Raw genomic sequence first — 22,468 nt, forward strand, 5'->3', positions numbered from 1 at the left:
TAAAAAATATATTGGCCAAAACTGTATAAGCCACAATTTAGGCAGCTCAGCTGTCAACTTGATCGGGACACAAAACCTGCAACGGTGAACCAAAACAGGATGCACAGATGCTGCAAGTATAGATATTTAGAAAGTGTCCGTGTCAATTGTTTGAGCTGTTTATCAGGGGTGGCACAGTGGTTAGCACTGTTGCCTCACATCTGTGGGACCAGGGTTTGAGTTTCCGCCATGGCTCCATGTGTGTGGAGTTTGTTTCTTCTTCCTGTGTCATTGTGGGGTTTCCACCCACAGTTCAAAGACATGCTAAAGGTAATGTTGCCAAATTGACCATATATGTACATGTGTGAGTGAATGGTGTGTGAGTATGTCCTGCGATGGATTGGAACCCCATCCTATGTTGTTCCCTGCCTTGTGCCCATAGCCTCTGGGATAGGCTTCGGACACCCCCACGACCCTGAATAAGACAAGTGGTTACAGAAAATGGATGGAGGTATTTATCCTTAGAGTTATACATCCAAGTGGAAAATTGTGAAGCTATGTTTGAAGATCATCAGCTGGCAGCGGTGAGATTTTCAATTTGAGACTAGTCTGCAAACACATTTACATGTATGTAAGAGTTGTATTACCTTGTAAATAATCTGTAGGGTTTGCAAACTGCCCCAATGGTCTTAATGTAGCTCATTTTAGGTTTATGATGGAATAATAAAGATTTGCTTTAAGATTTCTTGGATGAGCGTGAGAATCTGAAAGCATGAGTGTCACGCCAGATGTGTGACAGTTGGCCACTCTGTATAAATAGGCAGTTAGGAATGTGCACTTTACTGTGTCTACCTACAAATGGAGGGGAAGGAAGACAGTGGAAATATGTGTGTATGGCAAGCAGTTTTACCTTTAATTAATTTCTAAAGGATATCACAAATTCAATTCTAAGTAGTTAAAATGCTAATTCTTGATATCTGAAATTCATTTGTAACTAGTTACAATGCCAGTTCCTGATATCAGGATTTCTATTTTAGCTAATGAGATTCAAAACGTTTTTCTCATTCTCATTTGAACTACTTACACCAATTTCTGATAGCAGGAATTCAGTTGTGACTAGTTATAATTAAAATTGCATTGCAACTAATCACAATCGAACTTCTGATATAAGAAACTGGATTTTCAATTAGTTAAAATTTTATTTCTGACATCAACAATTGGCATTTCGATTAGTGAAAATTGAATTCCTGATATCAGAAATTGGCGTTTTAACTAGTTGACTTTCTGTCTAGCTTTGAAATGAATGAGAAATATTTTGAACCTCACTAACTAAAATAAGATTTCTGATATAAAGAAAATTGGCGTTTAAATTAGTTAAAACTGACTTTACGACATCAATATGTATTTTAACTAAAGTCGAATATTTGGAATCAGAAATAAACATACGAATATTCAAAACTGAATTTCTGATATTAAGACTTTGCATTCTAACTAGTTATAAATGAATTTGTTATATCCTCTAGAAATTAACTAAATCAGTATCAGAGTCTCTATATCACTGTGGGGGGGGGGGAAAGCACCCCCTCCTCCCTATTGTCTCTCGTCTCATCAACCTCCCTGAAATCAATTTGTTTAGGTGTGACGCCTGAGAACATTACTTTTATTTGTATGTGAAATCTGATACTATTCAATTGGATTCATATAAATTAACATTTGCATATTAGGCTGTACAATTCCATTTTTATATTATTGTGTGTTGAAGATGGAAGAAAAAACGGGAGCCGTTTATTGCCGCTCAGGTTTGTTACATTGATATTTACACGATCATAATTCTGAAAATGATTTAAATTTGCACGCTAACCCTAGCTGTTTCACCCAGCAAATGCAGAATCACACAACCACAGAGCAGTGGTGGGTTTTTTAATACAATCCTGTATACTCATATGTTGTGCATGGTATTATTTCATTGTTATCTTTTATTATATTGGTATGCTTTCATAGACGTGAAGGAAGAGAACGTTTTCCAACTAGAATTTCAACGAGTCCTTGGTGTGCTTCCCGCCAACTATAATAACGACCTGGGCCAGTGGATGATGTGACGACTTTACATATAATTGCACGCAACGCTTGTAGTCGGGTGAGCGGGAGGCTGGCGGAAGCGTGTCACTTACTGCTCCCAGTGTAAACCTATAAAAACTCTACATCGTTATGTTAGCCAATCATGATCTACGGTGGGAGGGGTAAAGGGAGCGGAACTGTCTGTACAAGATCTGGCCGGCGTTAGAATGTTCAAAAATACTGATATTAAAAACAACAATAGTAGTTGTTTTGCTTTTAAAAATAGGCTAGGGACATTTTTTTACTAAAAGGACAACTACCGTGTTACACATATCCATAAAATATCAATCGTTACCCTTATTTCTTTGATGCATATCGTTACTGACTAACGCTCAGTAAATCAAGCAAGATACAATACTTCGAGTCAGGTATGATGCGTTTATATGCAATTTCTTCACGTATTACAGTACTAATATTTAATTTTCATGTGTTAGTGTCTAACTGGCTAATGCACACAATTTTTTTTTTCGCTTTGTACCCTTATAACACGCCTGCACGTCTTTCATTTTATGTGTTAATGTGTATTTGTTAGGGACTTAATCCTTGAAAAGCAGTAATAATATACCCACAGTACTAGGATGACATGTCATTTGACGGCTTCACTTAATTGAATAACTTGATATAATTATGAGTAACGAAGTTTGATAGGTTGTTCAGCAATAATGATCAGAATCCTGTCAACTTAGTAGATGCCTGTCTTACTTCAAGAGTGGTAGTCATTGGTTTTCCTTCCCCATTTGTAAGTATTGGTGCTCTCCTTGTTCATGAGGAGCTGTCCTTTTCAGGCAGGGCTGATTGCTATGCCGGTGAAGCTCCGAGGCATGTATGGCACCCCCTGTTCCCCCAGCGGCTCCAGTGGCAGTGACAGCAGCATCAAGGAGCTGCTTGGGGCCCTGTGCAACACCTGTCTGTCTGGGGTGTCATGGAAGCGGAGGGCACTGGGTGCAGTCTCGCGAGAGGGAGCATGCAGAGTTTTGCAAAACCGTGCCTATGTGACCCTCCTGGCTAAGATCTTCCAGCGGGGAACTGAAGAAGGCTCCCCCAAACCCAGTCTTGTCAGCACTATACCTCCCAGAAACAAGGTGCTCATGATCTCCTTCAACCTGCGGCTGTCTGGCTGTGCAGATAAGGCTGACAGGCTGGAGCAGCTGCTGGGGGAGCTGCCTAAGGGGCCAACCTCTGGTGTTGGGGAGCTGGACTCTGTGCTTGAACTTCTCGTCCAGCTGGCTGGTTCAGTACCCCCGCCTGCCCCCTCCTTCAGCTGGGACTATATGAGCAGGAAGTTGCCAATGAAGAGACACCCCCAGCTCACGGGCTACCAGAGCCAAGAGCTGTGGAGGCTGGAAGCCAGGGTTTGGTCCCTCATTTGCAGGGAAGAGTGGTGGGCACTGGGGGCTTGTCATGGGACTCTGAGGGTGATGGATGCTCCACCAGGGACAGGACTGATGACACTGGGGCGGGGGGGTGAGTTGGAGGAGCGTTTTGAGAGAGAAACACGTCTGTCGCTGTTTGGAGCCCTTCAGCACACTCGCACCTCAGACCTGGACATAAGACTGGACTTGCCCCCGGTTCCCAGCAACATCGAGATCACTGGCCTGGCAATACGGGTAAGAGTGGAAAAATCACACGTATGCTTCTGTTATTTATCCTTCGTTGGTAGGGAATTGTGGAAGCAGAAAATTTTAAGCTACCTGTAGGCTAATAGGAGTGCATGCACTTTAATATGTGTATTTTCAAATTGAGGGGAAACAGTGGGAACACTGTGTGTGTGTGTGTGTGTGTGGTTGTGATGGTTGTGATGGTTGACACAATTTGATAAGTTCCAACTTCCAGTATTTAAATATCAACCCCCTTGTCCCCTATCATCTGCACCCCTGAGCCCACCATAAGCTTCCCTGAAATCAATTTACCTAAGGTGGGATGTCTGAGGACGTTAATTTTAATTGTATCTCAGAATCTAAAATGACGGTTTCATGTACATTAACATTTGCCAGTGTACTTATAAGAAATATAGAGGAATAAAACTTGAGCCGTTTATGGCTTTCAGGTTTGTAGCCTTGATATTTACAAGATCCAAGCTATCATAATTCTGAATATGATTCAAGTTGGCACGCTAACCCTCGGTGTTTCATCTACAAAATATCAACACACATCCACAAAGGAGGGGTGAGATTTTTAATGCAGTTCTGAATACTCATGTTATATACAATACATCTACTAAAACTACCTATTTAAATATTCACAGTGGAGTCGATTCTCCCATCCTAAGAACATAAGAATGTTACAAGTGAGAGGAGGCCATTCAACCCATCAAGCTCATTGGGGAGAACTCACTTAATAGCTTGCATTGTTAAAATCTTATCTAGCTCTGATTTAAAGAAACCCAAGGTTTTAGCTTGCACTGCACTATCAGGAAGACTATTCCATACTCTAACTACACGCTGTATAAAGAAGTGCTTCCTCAAACCAAGTTTAAAATGTTCTCCTGCAAATTTCCACCTATGGCCATGAGTTCTTGTATTTGAATTAATATTGAAGTAACTATTTGGTTAAACAGCATGCAGACCTATTAGAATTTTCTGTACCTGGATCATGTCCCCCCTCAGTCTCCTTTGCTGGAGGCTGAACAGATTCAGCTCGATGGTTCAGCCAAATGGTCTCCTCTCATTTGTAAATTTCTTATGCTTCTAATCAGACGGTACCACACCAGCAGATAGGGATTTCTGAGATAGTAAAGCTAAAGGTTGGCAAATAATATCCCTATTGAAACTACAGGCAAGATGCCATCAGGGCTCTGCAGTATGTTTATTTTGAGTTTAGCTAGGCTTTGTAGCACATCAGCTTCAGTTATACATACATTATTCATAGACGATGCTGGATTAGTAATAAAGGTCAGTATGTTACTTGGGTCCTCTACAGTGAAAACCTGTGCAAAACAATCATTAAACTCATTAACTACATCAACTTCATTTTCAATTATAAGACCCTTACTATCCTAAATATTTATAATTTCAGCTTTTAGAACTCTTTTGCAGTTAAAATATTGGAAGAAACTTTTAATGTCACCCTTAGCCTCCAATGCAGTATTCCTTTCAACATTCCTCTTAGCCAGTGTAATATTATTATTTAACTCAACCTGTAGATTTAGATACTTCTGCTTTATTCTGACATCACTAGTTATTTTCCATTTATGGAAGCATAAATTAAAAACTCATTAAAAATTGCCTCTTCTCCTCTCATTAATGTGGGAACGCTCACTGCACTTAACCTGAAAAAGAAGGCACAGCTGTGCAAAAAAGAGTAATACATCAAAGAAAAGGGGCTGTGCCCTCAATGATTTTGGCAACAAGCATTTAAATCTGCAGAAACACTTTTATTTTGAAAATAAAAGCATGGTGGTAGCCTACTATGCTTATATGTGGGGATCCTCACAGACATGGGAATCCTTCGACAAAAATTTTATGGTGAAATAATGTGTTTGAAATTTCTGCAACTGACAGTACCTTAACTTATTAGTATTTTAGGTGGTTCTAGACCCTGTTTAGGGGGCTTCAGACCTTGTATTTTGTATCAGTCCCCCTGAAAAATGTTTTTTATAACCATTTAGCGGGCTATTTGTTTCAGACTGTGTTGTACATTTGTACCTCAAGGGTGGCATGCTGGTGCCGTGGTTAGCCCTGTCACCTCCCACCTCTGGGACCTGGGTTCGAGTCTCTGCCAGGGTTCCATGTGTTTGGAATTTGCATATTCTTCCTGTGTCGTCATGGGGTTTCCTCCGGGTAATCTGGTATCCCCCCCCACAGTCCTATGCTAATTAGAGTTACCAAATTGTCTGTAGGTGTGCGTGTCTGAGTGAATAGTGTGTGAGAGTGCCCTGCGATGGGTTGGTGCCCCTTCTTGGGTTGTTCCCTGCCTTGTGCCCTTAGCCTCCAGGATAGGCTTCAGACTCCCTGTGACCCTGAATAGAATAAGTAGTTTCATAAAATGGATAGGTGGATGGGTTTTGTACCCCCCGCTTGGTATATTATTTATGGAGGACCTAGGGGGTGGCATCCCATAATTCTTCAGGCGGCTGAGCCCCCCTGAGGAGCAAATTCTAGGATCGATCCTGTTTGGTATATCCTGCAGCTATTTTCCCCACGTAAAATAATAATAATAATAATAATAATAATAATGATGATAATAATAATAAATAATTAATTACACTGCTGACTAAATGCATTGGTTTGAAGGGGCAGCTGTTCACTATTAATAAAAAATTCTCCAGTAAGATGAGAAACCTCAAAGAACAGCTGTTAACACAGCAACTTTGTATCCTAGGCTGTTCTTATTATTTAATTAGGCTAAGCATATGTGCTTCTTTGTGTGATATCTTACTGTGGTGTGTGGAGTCTCCATGTTCTCTCCCTATTGAATGGGTCTTCCTCTGCAGTACAAAGACATCACATTAGGCTCATTGCATGTAAATTTTTGGAAGAGTGAAGATCCTCTCCCCTCACCTTGAGTCATTCACAGATGTCCAGGTTCTCATTGGTCCCCATAGGTTCCCCCTTATTTGGATCAGTCTGAAGACGAGGGCTTCCAATCAGCTTCCAACTTGACACCAGACTCGCAGTCCGAGCCGAGCCCAGGTCCGGAGATCGATATCTGGGAGGCTTTGCGAAACTACAAGCCTGGCCGACGACGCTGCTGGGAGACTATCGGCTGGTAAAGATCTGTGGCCAAATACCTCTCCTCCAAATTGCCGTAAACTTGAACTAACAAAACAACTGATTTTCCTTTTTTTGGCCAACCATCCACTGTTAGTCCCCCTGGGACAAAGGAGGTGCCGTACCTCACTGAGGCAGGCAGGGAGGCATTTGACCATCTATACAGGCTGTGGGAGGACCAGGTGAGAGCACTGAGCTCCACCATAACCATGGCTGTGCTACCCTTACCCCTCCTCAGCCAGACTCAGCTGGTGGGCGACCTGCTAAACATGCTCATCGGAGTAGCATCTGGCACCTTCCCTCTGAACCCGGTAATGTCCCTTTTTAAGGATGCTTTCTCCTGTAGATGGCAGTGTACTCTTTAAAGGCTGTTATCCATATCCATATTGTATGCTTGTGGCTCGCAGGTCAGTGTGCAGTTCGAGGTGTGCCCCGGTGTGTGCATTTCGGGCACGACACCTGAAAGCATAACGCTTCTCCTGGGGGAGCTCGCACAGTATGGCACCCACTACCTCAGGCTGTGCCACTTCTCGTTGCAGAGTGCCCACAAACGAGGCCTGGTCTTTCAGGTATCCCTCCTTCTGTTGCCTCTGTATACTGCTCCCTCTGCTGTAATCATTGAGCTATGACGATCAAGCTTTCCATTTACCTTTCCTAGGCTTTTGCAGGCAGCCTGCGGCGGTACCTTCACTACTACCGCGCATGTGTGCTTTGCACCCCCCCCACTCTCAGCCTACTCACCATCGCCTTCCTCTTCCGGAAGCTGGGCAGGCAGCTCAGGTGAGCCCCCAGCGTTCATACGTGCCTCTGATTGGGTCCTGTAAGCAGCGAGCCTCAACATCTCACCCCCGTACTTCACAGGTACCTGTCTGAACTATGCTGTGTGGATGGGAGCATGGCCGCTTGCCAGAACACTTTCCCTGCGGTGAGTTGTCTGTATTTCCTTTGACTGCCTAAGACTTGTGCAAAGTACTAATATGTATGAGTTGTTTTCTATTATTCATTATACTGAGAAAGTAGATATGTACATAAATACATATGTATGCGAAGACCTAGTAAATCAGAGTATTAAATGTGCATAAAATGGTTTAATTTCAAGAATTTCCCCCTTGGATCAATAAGATTAATCTATCCATCCATCCATTTTCCAAACCGCTTATCCTACTGGGTCGCGGGGGGTCCGGAGCCTATCCCGGAAGCTATGGGCACAAGGCAGGGAACAACCGAGGATGGGGGGCCAGCCCATCGCAGGGCACACTCACACACCATTCACTCTCACATGCATTCCTATGGGCAATTTAGTAAGTCCAATTAGCCTCAGCATGTTTTTGGACTGTGGGGGGAAACCGGAGTACCCGGAGGAAACCCCACGACGACATGGGGAGAACATGCAAATTCCACACACATGTAACCTAGGCGGAGACTCGAACCCGGGTCCCAGAGGTGTGAGGCAACAGTGCTAATCACTGCACCACCATGCCACCCCCAAGATTAATCTAAACTGATCTATTTATTTCATAGCAGTTTAAGTATGAGGTTGTTATCTGCTTAGCATTTTGTCTGTTATGATCATACATTAAATGTAATTGCTTAGCATGTTTGTACATAACTGAGCTTGGTGTTGGGGGTGACATAGCAGCACTGTGGTTAGTGCAGCCATGTCTGTGGAGTTTGCATGTTCTCCCCGGGCATGGCTCCAGATGGTTACTAAAATTGTCACCAATACGACTACATTTTTTATTTTACAACTAGCTTTTTTCATTCCAGTCGCCAATGGCGAATGCGTCTCACCCTCAAAGAAAAATGAAAGGTAAAAATGCAAGAAAAGTAGCTGCTTTTAGTTATGACGCAGACACGCTCAACCTGTGTCTGCCTTTTCTGCTACACTATCATGTAATTAAAGCATGGATTGATCCAAAGCAGTGTTGACAGATTGGGCTGCTTTGGGTTGCATTGAGCTGCATATAAAATTTTATTGTTTGTGGGTGGGTTTTGGCAAATTTATGTGTTGGAAACACTTCAAGCTGTCTGGTAACCTGTTTGGTCTCATCTACATCCATCCATCCATCCATTTTCCAAACCGCTTATCCTACTGGGTTGCAGGGGGTCCGGAGTCTATCCCGGTAGCAATGGGCACGAGGCAGGGAACAACCCAGCATGTGGGGCCAGCCCATCGCAGGGTCTCATCTATAATGCACTATAAATACCTTCATAATACAGCAGAACACCTCCTTAATTGTTATACTGACAATAATGGTCAGTATAACAATTAAGGATGCTTTGTGCTACATTATGAAGGTATTTACAGTGCATTATAGGTAAGACTTTCATAGAGCATTCATAATGCATGAGAAACATGGCTATAATGTGTTATGCCTTTTTATGAATATTTATAGGCTTGACTATAATACTTTATGAATGTTGCAATGAATTATATGAACTGTTATTAGGTTTTATGAATATGGGCTTCATAGACAGTGTTACCAAAATATTTATATTATTATTTTATGATAGGCCTGTGAAGGGATAGAAAAACTCAAAACGAGGCTGGAGTTGTACTAGAAATGACAACAAATGCGCCATGCTATTTATTAGGAAGAAAATGACTTGATATTTTCTCAATATTTATTCACAAAAGTTGGTATATGTATGTTTGTCGAGCTCCATCAAAATAGTTGAAATAATACACGCCTGTCTTGTAACTTGAACACCACCTACATGTAAACACAATGACGTGCTACAGCGTTGGTTTGTTGTTGGAGGCTAAAATGCCGATTAAAAGGTTTTATTCGCTTTTTTCACTTTACCAATCATAGCATATACAGTTGTGTTCAGAATAATAGCAGTGTGTATAAAAAGGTGAATAAAGCCCAAAGTCCTTATAATAGCTTTTATTTCTATACACGTAAATTCATTGAAAACACTGTACATTCTATTCCTAATCAAAACATGAAGAAAAATGATCAAATTTGTGTTAATCTTTTAGAAAAATGTAAAAAAAAGGAATATTAGGCTGTTCAAAAAAATGTGTCTGCATTCTTCTTTACAAACTTAAACATTCAGTGTGTAAACTGAAAAAATGATTTAGCTTCCCTTTAAATCACAGAACTAATATTTAGTATAACCATGGTTTCTGAGCACATCCGTCTTGCATGGAGGCGACCAACTTCTGGCATCTGTGAAAAGGTATTCCTGCCCAGGATGATCCACAATTCTTCAGAATTTCTTGGTTTTGCCTCAGACACAGCATGTCACCCCACAAGTTTTCTATTGGATTAAGGTCCGGGGATTGGGCTCGTCCCCGCGACCCAGTAGGATAAGCGGTTTGGAAAAAGGATGGATGAATGGATTGGGCTGGTCACTGCATATTGTCAATCTTGTTGGTCTGGAACCAAGATGTTGCTCTCTTACTGGTTTGTTTGGGATCATTGTCTCGCTGAAGCACCCATTTCAAGGGCATTTCCTCTTCGGCATACGGCAACATGACCTCAAGTATTTTAATGTACTCAAATTGATCCATGATCCCTGGTATGCGATAAATAGGCCCAACACAATAGTGATGAGAATGAGAAACATCCCCATATCATGATGCTTGCAACACCATGCTTCACTGTCTTCACAGTGTACTGTGGCTTGACTTCAGTGTTTGGGGGACGTCTGACAAATTGTCTGCAGCCCCTAGACCCAAAAAGAACAATCTTGCTTTCATCAGTCCCACAAAATGTTGCGGCATTTCTCCTTAGACCAGTAAATGCGTTCTTTGGCAAATCGTAACCTCTTCAGCGCGTGTCTTTCTTTCAGCAATGGGACTTTGCGAGGGCTTCTTGCCAGTAGCTTGGCTTCACATAGGCCTTTTCTAATTGTCACAGTGTTCACAGATAACTTTAGATCTTTTTTGATCTTCCTGGAGCTGATCATTGACTGAGTCTTTGCCATCTTGGCTTTTCTCCGATCCATTCGATTCGTAGTTTTCCTTTTTCTTCCACAGCTTTCAGGTTTTGGTTGTCATTTTAAAGCATTAGAGATCATTTTAGCTGAACAGCCTGTACTTCTTTATATGTTTTCCCCTCTCCAGTCAACTTTTTAATCAAAGTACGCTGCTCTTCTGAACAATGTCTGGTATGACCCATTGTACTGAGATTTTCTGAGAGAAATGCACTATAACTAGCATGTACAACATTTGCTGCCTTCCTTCCTTAAATAAGGGCTGTAATTGACACCTGTTTTTTCACAGATTGAATTACCTTACTGATTTAACTTCACACTGCTATTAATTTGAACACACCCTTTTCAGTTAATGGTTCAATTACCCAGAACCAGCAGCATGCATGTCATGTCTATTGGTTTTCTATTATTCTACTACACCTACTAGCAAATTATTTGCCATGTAGAAAAAGGTAGAAAATGAATTTCTACCAAAACCAGTGATGGGTCAGGTTAGTGATGTCCGACTGCTATTATTTTGAACACAACTGTATAGGCGGAAAAACAATAGGGATAAACATTTCACATTAAACTCTATAACTGTCTATTATTTCTGTGTTTATTCAGTGGATCATAAACAATGCATTTCTATTTCAATTTCTTTCAGATGTTATGAAGTAAATAATAAAATATATACAAATATAAAACCATGCATTGCTGTCTATCAGAACTTCAATGGATGCAAAATCAAAGATACTCGTATAGACGCTCCTCTACTTATGAACCTTCAACTTACGGACATTCAGATATACGAACGAGGAAGACTGTTAGTCCAAATTGTGTTTGTTAGGCTGCTATTTCCTGTACGCAACATGAAAGCTTATTCTGCGTGCCAATTCCGCCTAGTATGAATTCTGACTACTACTCCCTCAGCGCAACAGCGTAGCATGTGTACTCCCAGCGTTCTAGTTCTTTGTACTTGCATATTGATATAAATATTCTGTGCATCCATTATCCATTTTTGTTTTATGTATCGTTAGTAATGTGTTTTAAGATAAGAAAACGTGTATTGACTTTATAGCATACTGTCATGCCCTGGTCGTCCGAGCTTCCTGTATGCCACGCCCCCTCATTTACCTCGTGTGGAATCCCCGTGTTACCAGCTGTTTCAAGTCATGTTGATTGTTGCTGTGTATTTAAGTCCGTGTTAGAGTATATTTCCCCAGTCCGGTCATTAACGTGTTGACGTCATTTTCATGTTCCGGAGTGTGTTTTCCCGAAATAAACCCCGTGTTCACCTGATTTCGCCAGCTCCTGTGCTGCTTCCCCGCACCGAAAGCGTGACCGAATGACCGGACTTGGTCAAAAATATCCTCTTTGCAGGGCAGTAGGAGGTGTCTCATTAATATTTATGAGAGAAGTGCTACATTATTGGCCAGTACATACCTTACAAAATAGTGTGGCACTGCTGGCACTGGCAACATTAGACAGAACTATATCGGAATTCAGTCTATAATTGATATATTTTTAACAGTGCCAGGGGTGAAACAACTAGCCAGCTTATTTGCGGAATAACTTTGTATTGTAATTAAAAACCATGCCGCAGGTCCAATAAATATTGTAGCTCTCGAGTGGTGAAGAGATCATCAGGTGGACAGTAAAGTTGTTATTAGCGCGATTCTTAAAAGGACAGCATTAACGTGCTCCCGAAAGGATAAAGTACTTTCCCTTACAATACGTTTAGCTTATCACAAGTGCATTGCAGTTACAAAACATTTATGTAGTTTTACATAACGCGTCGACACTAAAATTCCACGTCAATGCATTTCTATGATCGACATTGTCGAATAATCATCCCAGCCCTACTTGTTAAACATTTGCAGTGTTCATATTTATGTCATTTATTATTCTGTTATTATGTATAAGGCAATACTATACACAATAGCAGGTAGATCAGACAACTCTGACAGGAGAAAGAAAAGACCGTGTAGACCAGAGATGAAATGTGCCATGTAAATATTTATTGATTTCACATGTGGCATGTGATGGAGATTTTGGCTCCTAAATATTTTGGGTTTAGAAGCCAGTGGCTCCTAGTTTTGTCTGGAGACCTACTGTGTCATTGTGGGGTTTCCAATGGGTACTCTGGTTTCCCCCATAGTCCAAAACATGCAATCAGGGTTACCAGATTTTACATAGGTGTAGATGTGTGAGTGAACGGTGTGTGAGCGTGCCCTGCGATGGGTTGGAGCCCCATCCATGGTTATTCCCTGCCTTTCTCCCATTGTTTCCAGGATAGGCTTTGGAGCCCTGCCACCCTGCGTAAGACCAGCGGGTATAGAAAATGGATGGATGAATTGATGCTGATGGGACCGACCCTTGTCATTCCTCATCTTTTCTCCCTCCTTTAGGGTGTGAAGCTCTTGTCCTACCTGTACAATGAGGCCCAGAGTAACTGCAGCAATGAGAACTACCCTATTCTGCTCTCCCTGCTGAAGAGCAGCTGTGAGCCGTACACAAGGTCAGTCATTTCTGTCCCCTTGATGCCGGCCTGACTCTAGTGGTTGCTGTGCTCTATGTGATCTTCAGCAGCAGTTATATTCAACTGCACTGAACAAAGTGGTTTATCAATGGAATGGTTCATCATATTTTTCAGAAAATATTGTGATTGATATCTCTAAATTTATGTGTGAGGGTGTGCCCTGCAATGGACTGGCATTCCATTCAGTGTCCTCTGTGTTGTGCCTAGTGAAGGGGAAAATGGTTGGAATGGCAAGAATGATTCCTGGTTAAAGAGGAATGTCTTATGAGGAGAGATTAGCTGAGCTGAATCTGTTCAGCCTCATGTAAAGGAGATTAAGGGGGGACATGATCCAGGTGTATAAGATTCTAACAGGTCTGGATGATGTTCAGCCAAATGCCTACTTCAGTATTAGTTTAAATACTAGAACTCGTGGCCATAGGTGGAAATTAGTGGGAGAACATTTGAAACTGAATTTGAGGAAACACTTCTTTACACAGCATGTAGTTAGAGCATGGAATGGTCTTCCTGTTCAAGTAGTGCAGGCTAAAACCCTAGCTTCCTTTAAATCAGAGCTAGATAAGATTATATCAACTATGAGCTATTATTTAAGTTTTCCACAAACAAGTGGAAAACTATAGGGAGTGCTAACAAACAGGCCAAATGGCCTTCTCTTTTTTGTAAATTTCTTATGTACAGTTCCGTAAAGCCAATTCACTAATCAACTAAAAGACACTTTTCCACTGCACCAGGCTTTTGGTACTGCAAGAAAGTACCAAAGGTGCAGTACTTCAAGGTGTTGGTTTTCCACTGGCATAAAAAATGGTATCAGTGCCAAATGACATCACAACACAAGGCAGGGTATTTTCTACTGAATTCGAAAATTAGCTTTAGTACATTAAAGGACTGGACAACATGCAATACTAACATGTTATGCACATGCAATTCTTACATCACTAATCAGCTAGATTACAACAAACAACACCAAATGTATTTTTGTATAGCTCATTATCGCAACATTACGTCTCAAAGCACTTTACAGCATCCTCTCCCAAAGCCCCCAGTGAGTAAGTCAAAGGCTACAGTGGCAAGGAAAAACTCCCAAGAAGGAAGAAACCTTGGTAGGGACCAGACTCAAAGAGGGAGCCCATCCTTCAGGGGCCTGCAGGGATAGTCAAATAGGAGAGATGGTTAAGTGCCAAGTCACACTTGTTACCAATAATTGGACTCCACATAATTGGAGTTACTAAATTGCCTGTAGGAGTGCATGCGTGAGTGATTGGTGTGAGTGTGCCCTGCAATGGGCTGACCCCCCCCCATCCTGGGTTGTTCCCTGTCTCGTGCCCATTGCTTCTGGGATAGGCTCCAGGCCCCCCGCGACCCAGTAGGATAAGTGGTTTGGAAAATGGTTGGTTGGATGGATGTTTAAAAATCAGCTTAGTTTGCTTCCACTGCTTTTGCATGAGTGCTGAATGCGTTCTTCAAAACATTCATAATCATTTTTCATCCTTGCTGTTAAAATCACTCTTAAATGGATTTGTGAGAAATTTGTTACTTACTCGATGATTGATTCCTCTCCCATGCTTGCATAGTGAGACAAGGATATTTGTCCAATTAAATGGCCTCGTTGAGCTATAACCGTAAACCATAAGTTAACTGTGCCTGTAAATGTGCTGACTGTTAACTGCTTGAGCAAGGCCCTTAACCCTAACCCTAACTGCTCTGACTCTGACTGGTTTTGCTTTCTCAATTGTAGGTCGTTTTGGATAAAAGTTACTGCTAAATATGTAAATTCTCTGTCAGTATTTGGACTTTCAGTTTGGTCAGTCACCCTTGTTGTTACAGGTTTGTGTCTGACTGGGTGTACAGTGGGGTGTTCCGGGATGTTTACGGAGAATTCATGATCCAGGTCAATGAGGACTACCTCAGCTTTCGGGGTAAGACCTTCTGGCTGGCTGAATGTTTACTGAGAGTTTATGGTCTAGGGGTGTTTCTCAATTTGTGTACTCGTTTTTGGTCCCGCTCGAAATATTAAGGATACATCAGTTGTATCCTTGCCAAACGAGATCAATCCCATGATTCAGTTTGTTCTTGGGAGGCAAGTTAGCAAGACCAGTCTTGCCAAGACCATAAGTATGATTTTTGCGTTCTTGATATTGAGAAACAATCCAGGTCATCGAGGGCTACCTCAGCATTCATGGTAAGACCTGCAGTCTGGCTGAATGTTCGCAGAGACTTCGTTCTCTCTCTCTCTCTCTCTCTCTCTCTCTCTCTCTCTCTCTCTCTCTCTCTCTCTCTCTCTCTCTCTCTCTCTCTCTCTGTCATTCATATATAAATTAATAATCTGTGTGTCTCATAGAAAGCAAAATGTGTGAATATGAATGGTTTTCAGCAGGTTTTATTTGTCTTTGTAAACTTTGTTAAATTCTCAACCACTATTGGCAATTCAAAAGTGAAATTAATAATCAGAGCTTCCAGACAGTAATGTGTCTATGTTGTCTTACTCCCACTTACAGACAAGAACTTCTGGGTACAGGGGTACACCCTTATCTCTCAGAATGTTGAAGAATGTGTTCCGGTCTTTCTACGTCACATTGCCAATGATGTGTACGTCTGTGGGAAAACCATCAATTTGCTGAAGATATGCTGCCCCCAGGTGGGTGACCAGTGTCAGTGTCTCCATCACAAAGTGATGTTAATCTTGTTTTTGGAAATAACATGTAAAATATAATATGTAAAATCATTTCTGTGTTGTGGGGGTGGCGCTGTGGTTAGCATTGTTGCCTCAAACTTCTGGGAACAGGGTTCGAGCCTCCCGCCATGGCTCCACGTGTGGACACTATGATACATCACAGATAAGCTGTTTTTCATTGTACATGAACTTGTCTTAGTAGACCATTTTGTTAATGGCATTGACATTTGAGTGGTGTGATTGACTTTGCCTTTCAAGAACAATTTTCTTTGATATTTTCATTTTCTGGTATTTTACATTTGTTGCGGTTAGCCTGAGTAATTTTCTTATTCCCAGCCTATTGAATGTCATGCCCTGAAACACTTTCAAGATTCAGGGGCCGGTTGCACAAAGCACTTTAATTTTTCCCCTTAAGTATGACACATAAGGTTTAATTTCTCCTTAGCTAAGGGATTTATTTAAGGGTGTTGCACAGAACCCCTTAAAAGGTTTCCTTAGTTAAGGAAAAACATTTAGGTATTTACAACATTGAAAGATGTTTTACAGGAGTAAAATTGTCCTGTTTCCATGGAGATGGTTCATACGCTTGCACTCGCGCCTGCTTGCAATACCCGTTATCGCCTCTCAAAGTTACTCACAAAGTAAAAAAAAAATAAATGACAGAGCCAAATTGGAAAAGATTATTCTTTTGGAGGAATACAATAAAGGAAAGAACATGCTAAAAAGTAAATTTGATCTGCAAATAACGGTAAACAGAAGGAAATTGCAATTAAAATTTATAAAAGTTATAGGCTATGGTTAGTTAGCGACCTAGGCTGAACGTGAAATAGGCCTAACGTTCTATGACACTCGCGTTTAGACTGCAACCTAATAGAAAGTAAATAATTCATTATCAGAATTTATTCTATACAAAATGTCATTTTCAAGGTGGAGGTCCACCTCCAAAACCTCTTTTTTAAATGAGGCAGCGATGGTAGCGGACATGAATGACACGGCACACCGTTGACATCGCCTATTACAGCCTGGAAGGAGCCCGTAGCGTAAACCTGCAGAGCAAACATTAACTGCAATGCAGCTGGGGGATTGTGGGGTGATCCAACTGCAGTACCTTAATTTTTTTCCCTTAATTTGGTTGCTAAGGTCTTTAGTGCAACCGTTAAGGGATTCCTTAAGTATAAGACTACGATAAGGAGAAAAACTTAAATACTTAAAGAAAAATTTTAACGAAACCTTAAGAAGGATACTTATTTTGTGCAACCGACTTTATTTTAAGGAGACTTTAACTCGGACTTTAAGGAATATCTTCACTTAAGGTCTTCTGTGCAACCGGCCCCTGGCATTTAGCCAAACCTATTAGGCTTATAGGTCCTTTAAACCTTGCTTTATAACAATTAAATCATTCTCAATTGTGACCCAATGAAATTGGAATTGAAAGTTACTTTGGCATGTATTAATCTGAATTACTTGGATATGTCTGTTTTTATACTGTACATGGATTAAAAATATGAAATCATATATTCCTGTAAATGAGGAATAAATGCAAAGTTTTTTTTTGACTCTGAGGTCTATGAAGGAAGGGATTAATAAATATGATCTGCACACAGGAGTTTTAAAAACATTCTTGGTACATTAGATTGTGATACTACACAAAGGCACTACACAGTAGACTGTTATTTCACCTGTTCACTAAACTTTATATATATGTACTTGTTTCACTACTTGTTAGCAATTTCTTTGATTTTTTTTTTTTTATTGGTTATTTCCATCTGCTTATTTTTGACTTTCACTGAAGTTAAACAAAAAACATTTTGCTGTAGCCACTGGCTTGCATTCATATGCATATTCCCGTTAAATGAAGTTTTCTAGTTTTGTCTTTTTTCTAGTTTCAATATCATTTTCTGTCCACAGATAATTTTTTATTCATGGATTCTTTATAGAGATCAGAGGTTACATATGTTTATTAAGGTCTTTTTCATTTTTTCTGTTATCCTATATCCTCTTATTTTCCAACATTGAAAAAATCTATGGTTATTCAGCAGGCATTAGCATAATTACTGGAAATATATATATTTTTTTTACCCCAAGCCAAATAGAGGTGGGGAGACTTAGCAGGGCATGCATTTCTAAATATCACATATTTTGGATGCAGTTCAGCCAACATGTGCCAGCATGGCCCTGCTAATTCTCCCCACCTCTGCCCCTCCCTGACTACAGCATTATATCTGCTGGTCCGAGCTGCCTTTGCCCCGGATTGCCGTCACCTTCTCTTTGCAAGAAGTGGAGGAGATTGAGCGTGATTGTGCTGTGTATCGAGGCCGTATGGAAAGGATTGCCAAGCAGAGTGCCCTCAGCAGGGAAGAGAAGGTCTGTTGTGTGATCCTTGGAGTGTATGGGGCATGGTGCATAGCACAGAACAAGCATCTCAATGTCATGTGTACTGTGTTTGTTGGGTTCTCTTTTGGGTTGATAATATTGTGGAAGGCCTTAACTGGACAATTAAAATGGGTGGTGTAACCTTCTATGTTCTGCTCCAGACCCTGCATGCAGAGCATGCTCGACAGGAGCTGATTCTGCAGGTCAGAGAGTCTACAGCCAAGACTCTGGAGAACATTCGAGGTAAGCATTGTGATGAGCATGGTGTCAAACACAGGATGTAGGGGAAGTAATGTGAGGAACATGCTGGACGGGATGCTCATTCGGCAAACCCCCAGCCCCAGACATACAAGGCAACAGAGATACCCACTGAGTCACAACACCGCCCTGATTTGAAAATACAGAATAAAATAAAATGGGGATTGACTGGAATATTATATTTAAAGTGATACTATTTAAAAAGCTGTTTTAAGCAGCAGATCAAGTCAGTGAAAAGCAAAACATAAACCCACCACATTATCCTGGATTATATAAACTAGTCTTGTTGATTGTACCCATCAGAGCAACCTCAGTTCTCAAGGGATGCAAAAGCCTCTACTCTGCTGAGAGATAGGATATCTGAAGGGAATTGGGTCGTTAATAGATGCACCATCAATCAGACATCAACTGACCATGAGTGTTTGGGAGTTCTTCCTTGGCAAAGATTGAGAAATTTCATAACTCTAAAAAACTGTGTTTTAAAAAGATGTTTATGAAATGAAAGGTATGCAATTAAACTCGAGCCTTTAAATCAGATAAACTCAAATAAACCAATAAGAAGCAAGAATTCCCAGATTTCTCATTGATGTATTTGGGCTTATAATCTGCATTACTAATTTTATTCATTGAGGCAAGTTTGGAGGCTTTGTGGCACTTTTTGCCTCATACCTCCTCTGCTATGGGTTGAGTCCTATTTCCAATCTTGTCAGTCAGCACTTACTCCATCTTTGGTAATCCTGCAGGCCGCCAGCTGTCCCAGCATCTGGCGGCAGAAGCCAAAAAGAGGGAGCTTTTCGAGGAGTTGAAGGAGCACCTGGAGCATGACCGGGAGGTGAGAGAGTGGCACTGAAGCTGTTTACCTGTGAACCATCTTGAGGACATTAACTGCTAATCACCATTGTAGTACCTTTGCATTCACTTTGGATGGAGTTCTCCCCAGGAAGATTTAAGGAGATTACAAATTAATATCTACAGGTTTCTTGGACAAAGTTTATCAATACACTCACAGGGATTACTTTTTATGAATGACATAAAAATAAATAGATCAAAGATATTTTATTGTCAATTCACATTTTATGTGTCTCGCTCACTGGTGTGTGTGCCCTCCAATTACAAAACTATAGACATTCTGTACAAAAAGACAGATAAGACACAGGACAAACTGACAAGGGCAGAGACATATCGACAAAGTTCAAATAGTAACAATGTATGAGTCAGTTGTGCAAATGGTAACAATAAAAGAGGCAGTTGTGCAATTGGTAATAATAGTTAAGGTAGACATAAAAACAAATAGTGTGTCCAGCTTGGCTGTTGAGGAAGAATTGGTTCCAAAAATGCCTGTACTTTGATTACATGGAAATGATTTCAATTTGCAAAATCCAATGTGGACCAGTCTACTGTATTTTGCAAACTGCAAAGATACCAGTTGTTCAAGACATAGTAACGCAACTAATCTATTTAACCACCTGAAAGTACCATTTGACCAGACCCCCTTGTTAGAGTACCTGCCCCTCAAACAGTATGTGCACGTCACGGCCAAAAACATTTGCAACAACCACTTTAATTCAACATTTTTAATTTGAAAAGGTAATTTTAAAATATTTTGCTTAGAGAAAGCTAAGTTCATTAAAGTGTTTAAAATGTTTATTCTGCCAATTATTATTAAATTAAGAAAATCGTAGTTGACCTGGATTGATATCAGACGGTCAGGCTTAAAAAAAAATATCCATCCATCCATCATCTACCACTTTTCTGGATCGGGTTGCAGGGGCAGCAGTTTAAGCAGGGAAACCCAGACTTCCCTCTCCCCGTCCACTTCGTCCAGCTCCTCTGGGGGAACTCCAAGGCGTTCCCAGGTGAACCGAGAGATATAGTCTCTCCAACATGTCCTGGGTCTTCCCCGGGGCCTCCTTCCAGTGGGACATGCCCGGAACATCTCACCAGGAAGGCATCCAGGAGGCATCCTGACCAGATACCTGAGCCACCTCATCTGGCTCCTCTCAATGCGTAGGAGCAGCGGCTCTACTCTGAATCCCTCCCGAATGACCGAGCTTCTCACCCTATCTCTAAGGGAGAGCCCAGCCACCCTGCAGAGGAAACCCATTTCGGTCACTTGTATTTGCGACGTCCATGACAGACCGATGCAGTGCTCGCATCACTGCTGACCCCACACTGATCCGCCTGTCGATCTCCCGCTCCATCCTTCCCTCACTCATGAACAAGGTCCCGAGATAATTAAACTCCTCCATTTGGGGAAGGACTCCCTCCCAGACCCGGAGAGAGCACCCTTTTCCAGCTGAGGACCATGGTCTCGGTCTGATGTGGCAAACGGAACCACATCATCTGCAAAAATTAGAGATCTGATCCTGAGGTCACCAAACCAGACACCCTCAACGCCCAAAACATTATTGTTGGAACACACCCTTCGGTCCCCCTTCTTGAAGAGGGGGACCACCACCCTGGTCTGCCAATCCAGAGGCACCACCCCTGATGTCCACGGGATGCTGCAGATGCGTGTCTACCAGGACAGCCCTGCAACATCCAGAGCCTTTAGGAACCCCAGGTGGATCTCATCCACCCCCGGGCCCGGCCACCGAGGAGCTTTTTAACCACCTCTGCATCCTCTTCCCCAGAGATTGCTGAGTCCACCCCCAAGTCCCCAGGCTCTGTTTCCTCATTAAAAGGCGTGTTGGTGGGATTGAGGGGTCTTTGAGGTATTCCTTCCACAAATCCACAAAATCCCGAGCTGAGGTCAGCAGCGCCCAATCCCCACCATAAACAGTGTTGATGCTTCACCACTTTCCCGCCCTGAGCCGCAGGATGATGGACTAGAATTTCCTCGAAGCCATCCGGAAGTTGTTCTCGATGACCTCGCCAAACTTCTCCCATACCTGAGTTTTTGCCTCAGCGACTGCGGAAGCCACATTCTGCTTGACCCGCCGGTACTCATCAGCTGCCTCCGGATTCCTGACAGGCGAAAAGAAGAGCTCAGTCAGGGCTCTGAATGACCTTTGGCCTGTGGCTCTGACCTCACTTGTGATGAAGACCATGGAGAGAGTCATAAAGAAGCACATCGTCAAAGTGATTAATGCTCTGATGGATCCTCTCCGGGCAGGTAGAGGGGTTGATGATGCAAAATTATTCATTGTGGACACCATACACAGGCACCATGAATGTCCCAACACCTCAGCCAGACTTCTGTTTGCTGACTTTTCGCCAGCATTCAATACTAGGCAAGCCACTTATCCTTGCAGAGAAACTATCCACCAGCTTCCATCAGGATGACCAACTAGATCTATGGATCCTAGACTTTTTAACCAACAGAACACGGAGAGTGCTGGTTAACAACAACATCTCCGACCTCTGCTTCTCCTCCACTGGCTCTCCTCAAGGCTGTGTCCTCTCACCTCTGTTCTTCATCCTCTACACAGATGACTCCAGGTCTTTTCACATTTTATTTTCTCTTATTTTGAAATGCAGCCCTACTTTTAAAATGTCCTTTTAAAACTAGTAAATGAGAAAACGTACATATCAACTGATACATATATGTTTAGCTCTATATGTCACGTGACAATAAATATTGTCAAAGTTTTTGAATTGTACTGAATTAATTTGATTTGACAGTCAGGTATTGATTACATGCAATGTTGATACAACTAATAGGCTACTTAAATAAATAAATAAAAAAATAAAAAAATATATAAATAAATAAATAAATAAAATATATATATGTGTATATATATATATATATATATATAAAAATTCCCCACTCGCCCTCCTGTGGGCGGTCTTTGTCCTTCAAGCTCGGGTCTGGGAGCTTGAGGGTCCTGCGCAGTATCTTAGCTGTTCCTAGGATTGCGCTCTTCTGGACAGAGATCTCAGATGTCATTCCTG

The 22,468-nt window shown here is 41.6% G+C and overlaps 1 protein-coding gene across 4 annotated transcripts in view; it reads left to right on the forward strand.

Annotated features, from left to right (window-relative positions):
• Positions 1-2,218: 2,218 nt before the first annotated feature.
• tubgcp6 (tubulin, gamma complex associated protein 6) overlaps positions 2,219-22,468 on the forward strand; it is a 43,293-nt gene continuing 23,043 nt past the window's right edge. The window contains exons 1-13 of one of the 4 annotated variants that reach the window (XM_049007589.1): positions 2,219-2,465; positions 2,867-3,704; positions 6,641-6,804; positions 6,904-7,117; positions 7,214-7,375; positions 7,465-7,586; positions 7,668-7,731; positions 13,142-13,251; positions 15,097-15,188; positions 15,768-15,907; positions 18,158-18,307; positions 18,478-18,559; positions 19,318-19,406. In XM_049007589.1, coding sequence (XP_048863546.1) covers positions 2,898-3,704; positions 6,641-6,804; positions 6,904-7,117; positions 7,214-7,375; positions 7,465-7,586; positions 7,668-7,731; positions 13,142-13,251; positions 15,097-15,188; positions 15,768-15,907; positions 18,158-18,307; positions 18,478-18,559; positions 19,318-19,406 — 2,196 coding nt within the window. In that variant the 5' untranslated portion in view covers positions 2,219-2,465; positions 2,867-2,897. The remainder of the gene's footprint in view (positions 2,466-2,866; positions 3,705-6,640; positions 6,805-6,903; positions 7,118-7,213; positions 7,376-7,464; positions 7,587-7,667; positions 7,732-13,141; positions 13,252-15,096; positions 15,189-15,767; positions 15,908-18,157; positions 18,308-18,477; positions 18,560-19,317; positions 19,407-22,468) is intronic. The other 3 variants (XM_049007588.1, XM_049007586.1, XM_049007590.1) reach the window with 3 other exon arrangements.

This window comes from Brienomyrus brachyistius, chromosome 3 (genome assembly GCF_023856365.1).
Source record: "Brienomyrus brachyistius isolate T26 chromosome 3, BBRACH_0.4, whole genome shotgun sequence".
Taxonomy (NCBI): domain Eukaryota; kingdom Metazoa; phylum Chordata; class Actinopteri; order Osteoglossiformes; family Mormyridae; genus Brienomyrus; species Brienomyrus brachyistius.